General features: G+C 42.4%; 1 protein-coding gene across 6 annotated transcripts in view; it reads left to right on the forward strand.

The window, feature by feature from the left end:
• MYPN (myopalladin) overlaps window positions 1–7,009 on the forward strand; it is a 120,945-nt gene that overhangs the window by 58,372 nt on the left and 55,564 nt on the right. For all 6 annotated transcript variants that reach the window (XM_011994082.1, XM_011994081.1, XM_011994084.1 and 3 more), the window contains 2 exons: window positions 1,115–1,231; window positions 1,709–2,081. In XM_011994082.1, coding sequence (XP_011849472.1) covers window positions 1,115–1,231; window positions 1,709–2,081 — 490 coding nt within the window. The remainder of the gene's footprint in view (window positions 1–1,114; window positions 1,232–1,708; window positions 2,082–7,009) is intronic.

Consider the following 7,009-nt stretch of genomic DNA (forward strand, 5'->3'; position numbering starts at 1 on the left):
TATTTTTTAATAATTTTGTTTTTAATGTCATTTCTATGGAGTGATAACTGGAGGTTTATGCTACTGTCTTATACCTCCTCTTTATTAGCTGTCAAGGAATATCTAACTTTAATAATTTTGGATGGTAGTCATGTGGTTCTATGTGGGAATCACCTCTGTAGTTATTCACAGAGGATCATTGTTCACAGTGTATCAGAGTAATCCATAAGATTTACCATAGTAATACAAAAGTAGAAATGCCGTTTACTCTTCTTTCACCCAGAATTTCAAGTTACTCTATCAGTTCATTACTACTAGTAAAGCAAAATATTTGCTGTCCAATTTTAAATTGTGGTCCTTTTTTAAAATAATCTTACTGCAAAAGTTCCCCAGGGAAATAGTGAGAGACCTAGGTTTAGAAAATGTTTTATTAGTTCTTTAATTTCACAGAAATTTCCTTTTCCTTTGACTCCTAGTTTGTTTTTGTGATTTTTAAAAAGTTTATTGTCATTCATTTCTATTTTTGCCATCTGTACTGACGACATAAGAATAGAAGATTATCTGAGAATCCATAATATGTAACAATTTTTACAAAATCCCCTTGTCAGGTCGGGTGTGGTGGCTCACGCCTGTAATCCCAGCACTTTGGGAGGCCGAGGCAGGCAGATCATTTGAAGTCAGGAGTTCAAGACCAGCCTGTCAACATGGTGAAACCCCATCTCTACTAAAAAGACAAAAATTAGCAGTTGGCACACGCCTGTAATCCCAGCTACTCGGGAGGCTGAGGCAGGAGAATCGCTTGAACCTGGGAAGTGAAGGATGCAGTGAGCCGAGATCTTGCCACTGTCCTCCAGCCTGGGTGACAGAGCGAGACCCCGTCTATAAAAAAAAAAAAAAATTCCCCCTATCAATACTAGGCCTGTCTGCATGGTGTTATTGTTCCTACATTCTTTGACTCATTTTGCCTACTAATCAGTCAATTCAATCAAATAATTGTTTTGACCAATTGTTTTCAAAGAATTAATATAACCAGCTTCTTATATTGACTTTGTAGAATCATCATCTGATACCAGTAAATTCTATAATTCTATTTTCATAATCAAGTCAGTAACCATTCTGTTTCACTGGCATATAGAGGAGATTTGCACCTTGGTCATTGCTGAGGTGTTTGCAGAAGATTCTGGGTGCTTCACATGTACTGCAAGCAACAAATATGGGACAGTGTCAAGCATTGCACAGCTGCATGTGAGAGGTAAGGACCCTTTAATGCCAGAACAGTTTAGCCTGTGACTTTGAGTGTGAATATGCAGACTTTGTGTTACCATTCCTTACTGTTTTTCATACGAAGCTGGCTTGGCTCTCCCAAAAAGATTTGAATTATTGAGGAAAATGTTCTTGAACAGTGTCCAATTTTCAATTTCTTATTGCACTTACAGCCACCACCCCAGTTACCCTGCTGTCGTCATTGTATTTCCTGAGAGAACATCTCCTCAATAAATTTCTAAATTTCTTTCCAAAGGGGTATTTATACTTTAAATTTAGTATTTTATTTTTAATTTAATTTTTTTCCTGTATCCTTACCATTCTTTAATGCCCCGATGATGATCTGTTTTTGACAAGCATTTCCCATTCATACATTCATCTGGTGTGAACACTTTTCCATTTGTGCACATGCCCCAGTTCAGGCTTACAGTGGCTGACAACTCAGGTCCTGTTATTGTCCTTTCAGGAAATGAGGACCTCAGCAACAACGGGTCTCTTCACTCAGCCAACTCCACCACCAACCTGGCTGCTATTGAGCCACAGCCCTCCCCACCCCACTCAGAGCCTCCATCTGTGGAACAACCCCCCAAACCCAAACTCGAGGGAGTTCTGGTGAACCACAATGAGCCCCGGTCCAGCTCCAGGATTGGGCTTCGTGTGCACTTCAACCTGCCTGAAGATGACAAAGGAAGTGAAGCATCCTCCGAGGCTGGCGTGGTGACCACCAGACAGACCAGGCCCGATTCTTTCCAGGAGAGGTTCAACGGACAGGCAACAAAAATCCCAGAGCCTTCTTCCCCCGTCAAAGAGCCCCCTCCAGTTCTGGCCAAACCCAAACTGTAAGTAAAAAGTAGGATGAATAACCAGGAGCTTCTGTGATCTTTTCTTGAGTCTGATCTTAAAAGTAATGGAACTCAGCTAGGCACAGTTGCTCACACCTGTAATCCTAGCACTTTGGGAGACCGAGGCAGGAGGATCGCTTGAGCCCAGGAATTTGAGACCAGCCTGGGAAAAATAGTGAGACCCCTGTCTCTAAAAGAAAAAATTTAAAGTAAAAAAATTAGCAGGCATGGTGGTGCCTAGTTATAGTCCTAGCTACTTGGGAGACAGAGGCAGGAGGATCACTTGAGTCTAGGAGTTTCAGGCTACAGTGAGCTGTGATTGTGCCACTGTACCCCAGCCTGGGTGACAGAGCAAGACTTGTCCAGGAAAAAAAAAAAAAAAAAAGATGGAACCAAAAAGGGGAATTCCCAAATAAGAAAATACACATTAAATGTTTTGCCAAATGTACATCCTTACATCAGTAGAAGCATACTATCACTATTATCCTTAATTAATATTCTACCTCCAAGCAATGTTGCACTTAAACTAATTCAGAAACATTTGTCTGACATTCTGACATTAGAGGCCCCAGGTAAAGCACTTCTGTGCTTCTCTTATAAAGATGTTTTTTGTGTCTAATCGTCTTTACAGTCTGTAATTTCATCCTTATATTTCTCATTTCTGCTTCAATTTAAGCTTCTGTAGTCATTATAGAAAAGCTATTTAGTATTTGTTAGATAGTTCCTAGCTGCTGCTGGATAAATATAGTAGGATAAAGAAGTGGTCATGATTTTCTGACTCAACTCAGGAGCCTACTGTGGTTGTTGCCTGACTCTCTAGAAAGCCATGTTGCAATCACCGCCGGGCGCGGTGGCTCACACCTGTAATCCCAGCACTTTGGGAGGCCGAGGCGGGCAGATCACAAGATCAGGAGATCGAGACCATCCTGGCTAACACGGTGAAACCCCGTCTCTACTAAAAATACAAAAAAATTAGCCCGGCATGGTGGTGGGCGCCTGTAGTCCCAGCTACTCGGGAGGCTGAGGCAGGAGAATGGCGTGAACCCAAGAGGTGGAGCTTGCAGTGAGCCGAGATCGCACCACTGCACTCCAACCTGGGTGACAGAGCGAGACTCGGTCTCAAAAAAAAAAAAGAAAAAGAAAGCTGTGTTGCAATGTTCAAAATGTCCATCCACAACATAGCAAATATAGGGCATGATATTGCTATTATTTCCCGTTTCATCCACACATCAAATTCATAAAAAATTGTTTCTAATTACACAAACCTTTAAATATCAACATCAAAATCTACAGCACCAGTGCACCCACTGTGGGTTGCTCATCACCATGAGATGTTCACTGGAAGCCATTCGTGTTTAGTTTATATTCTTCTCATCACTGTATATGGCAAAATTCTGGACATAAGATTCAATGTTGTGAAACATGCCTCTAAGCGAGTCACATCCAGAAATGTCTCAGTCCCCTCAAAGTCCTGTCAGTCACAGGAAACAGGAATCCACTTAAAGTAAAAAGAGGGGAAGAGGTTACTGCAGGGATAGAGGCAGAAATTGGTAAGCCAAACACAACCAAGCCCTGCAGGAGAAGAACTAGAGTGGTGGGAGCTGGGCCTCTTCACCTGTCATCTCAGGATCACAGGTCAGTCCAGCCTCTGTCTGCTGGAGCTTGTGCGGCTGGTTCGCCCTCCATCTACGTGAGCATCTCCTTGTTTCCTCTTTACTTATCTGGTCCATTCTTCTCTCTTTGAAGACCCATCAGTTCATAAGTGGCCCATCATGGCCATGTCCCCATTCCACATCATAATCTGTGTCAAGTACCACTGTTAACTAAATCAGTCTCAGCAGTTCAACTCCCAATTCTAGTTGGTCCAGGCTGGTCAGGTGACCTCCTGCCCCCTCCCCCAGTACACTCAACTGTTAGAGGATTTATGTTTGGAAGAAACTGTAGGTGGGAGAAGTTCTCAGAGAAGGGAGTTACAGGGAACAGGTAACCCCAAACAACCTCCTGGGGAATTGCCTCCTTTGTAGGACTGTCTCTTCCCCAGTAACAGTTTTAGGGGCCGTTATATAGTATGATGGAAAAATAAAATTCTGCCAACATATTTAAAGAGGTTTATTCTAAGTCAATATGAGTGACTACGACCCAGGGAAACGCAGTCTCCAGAGGTCCAGAGAAAGTGCACTCAAAGCAGTCAGGTTGCAGTTTGGTTTTATGCATTTCAGGAAGACAAGAATTACAGGTAAAATCATAAATCAATACAAGAAGATAAACATTGGTTTGGCCCCAAAAGGCAGGACATCTCAAAGCAGAGACTTACCAGTCATAGGTGGGGCTGGGGATTCTGTGGTTGGCAATTGAAAGAGTTAAGTTTTGTCTGAAAACTTGGAGTCAGTAGAAAGGAATGTTTAAGTTAAAATAAGGGAGTCTGCTGTTTGTCATGTGATGCCATGCCAGAGTCGGGATGAAAAGAAAACCACCATACACTGGGTCAAAAAGGCGTGTTTCAAATTAGCCAGGTGTGGTGGTGTGTGCCTTTAATCCCAGCTACTCAGGAGGCTGAGGTGAGAGAATTGCTTGAACGCAGGAGGCAGAGGTTGCAATGAACTGAGATTGCGCCATTGCACTCCAGCCTGGGTGACAGAATGAGATTCTTTCTTAAAAAAAAAAAAAAAAAGACCTGTTTCATGAGATTGGCTATGGCTTGTTTTGGAAGTGACTTTCCCTAGGTCCCTTAGGATAGGATTTGAGCATGGAAAAAGGTCAGAGTTCAGTCCTCAGGTATGTCAGTTAGGATTAAGTTGAGCTTCATGTTGCAGACAACCCAAACTAACGGGGTTTAAATAGTTGAGGGTTTATTTTCTGTCATATAAAGAAAGTAGACAGGGAATCTGGGGCTATGAATGTTTGTTCCATGGTCATTAAGAATCCAGTCTCCTTCTGTCTTTCTGCTCTGCCGTCCCAAACACTGGCTTTTTCTCCAGGTCCCCTCATGGTCCAAGACAGCTGATGGTGGTCAAGTCATCACATCTACAAAGTGCTGGGATTACAGGTGTGAGCCACTCCACCTAGACATCACTCTTGACGTTAGAATCTCTTCTAAGGAGACTTCTTAGAGGTTTCAACCAAAATCTTCTGCTTCTGCCTCTTTGGCCAGAATTTAGGCAGATGGGACACTAGTTGCAAAGGAGGTTGGAAGTACAGTCTTTAGCTGCACATATTGCCACCATAAACAAAATCGGGTTCTTTTACAAGGGGGGAATTAAGTAGACAGCAGTGTCTGCCACATGAGACTTCCAATTAACATAAGACGTCTCTCTAATAAATCATGTAGTGACACCCTCTAGAAACATAGTTCTCGGCACTATGTAATTCTTTAATATTCTTTGCCTTCCTTAAGTTTTCTCTTGTGTATATATATGTTTACATTAGTATAGATATGAATATATATATTCACCACACTCACACATACACACACCCTTTGTAAATCTACATGCCTACAACATTTTCTTACTAGTTTTAACCTCATTGGTTTAACCTCACACATTTTGCATTAAAATATATTGACTCAGTCTTCTCAAGGATATAATTTTCTGCTTGTTCCTTCAATTTGCTATTCATTTGGAAAATAGAGATAAAGTAGATTTTAAAATTGCAACAGAAAGGGAAGCTGTCATTTTTAAACCTTGTATCATCAAAGCCTGACTTTGAAATTTCAGATTGAATATTAAGCTGTCTAGAGCAGTGATTCCTTATCCTGTCCACACTCTAGAATAAAATTTGGAGCTTTAAAAAAATATTTATGCCTTCCATCTCAGTTGAATCAGATTATTTTAATGTGCAGCCAGTTTGGAAACCACTGGTCTAGAGTTAGAGAAATAACCCCGGCTGGGCACAGTGGCTCACGTCTGTAATCCCAGCACTTTAGGAGGCTAAGGCAGGTGGATAACTTGAGGTCAGGAGTTCTAGACCACCCTGGCCAACATGGTGAAACCCCATCTCTACTAAAAACGCAAAAATTAGCCAGGCATAGTGGCACGTGCCTGTCATCCCAGCTACTCAGGTGGCTGAGGCAGAAGAATCATTTGAACGTAGGAGGCAGAGGTTGCAGTGAACTGAGATTATGCCACTGCACTCCAGCCTGGGTGACAGAGCAAGATTCTGTCTCAAAAAGAGATAAAAAAGAAAAAGAAAGAAATAACCCTGAGTTGCAACTCTTCCCCACTCCCTACCACCCACCCGCTACACCCAGGAAAACACCATAATTAACATTTAAAAGTGAGATAAATGTCAGACAAAAGTCAGAATGTACTAGGAAAGCCTATGCTTTGGGGCCAAGTGTTTCTTTAGGGCAGCGGTTCTCAGTCCTGGATGACTGAGAATCACCTGGGGCCTTGTGGTAGGCAGACCCGCCACATCAGCATCACCTGGAAGCTTGGTTGGAATGCAGACTCCCAGGCCCCACCCCACACCTGCCGAATCAGAAACTCTAGGGATGGGGGCCAGAAACCTATGTTTTAACAGGCCCTCCAGAGGATTCTGAGGCCCAGTAAAGTTTGAGAATGACTGACCTACATTTGAAAAGATAATAATAACTGTCTGAATTCCATTGCAGGTAAATTAACTGAGCAGGTGCCTAAATCAGCAAGGTTCATTTGTCTTTTACAGTCTCCAGGTGATTCAAATGTGCAACCAGCACAGTGACTGCTGCTAAAACCATAGCAGATTTACTCAGAACTAGTTTTCCAAGTCAGTGATGCACTGGCAAATGTTTAATGACTGACAGGGGAGAGAAAGCCCTGATTTTTAGCATTTGCGCCAATTTCAAGCTACTAAGAGAAAGTCATCGAATGGGTGGTTGAAATGAGATGTGCACTATCTGTTCTTCAAAGCCAGTGAACTGGCTCCAGCACACACTGCCAGAAATTGTC

This window comes from Mandrillus leucophaeus, unplaced genomic scaffold, assembly GCF_000951045.1.
Source record: "Mandrillus leucophaeus isolate KB7577 unplaced genomic scaffold, Mleu.le_1.0 Scaffold441, whole genome shotgun sequence".
Taxonomy (NCBI): Eukaryota; Metazoa; Chordata; class Mammalia; order Primates; family Cercopithecidae; genus Mandrillus; species Mandrillus leucophaeus.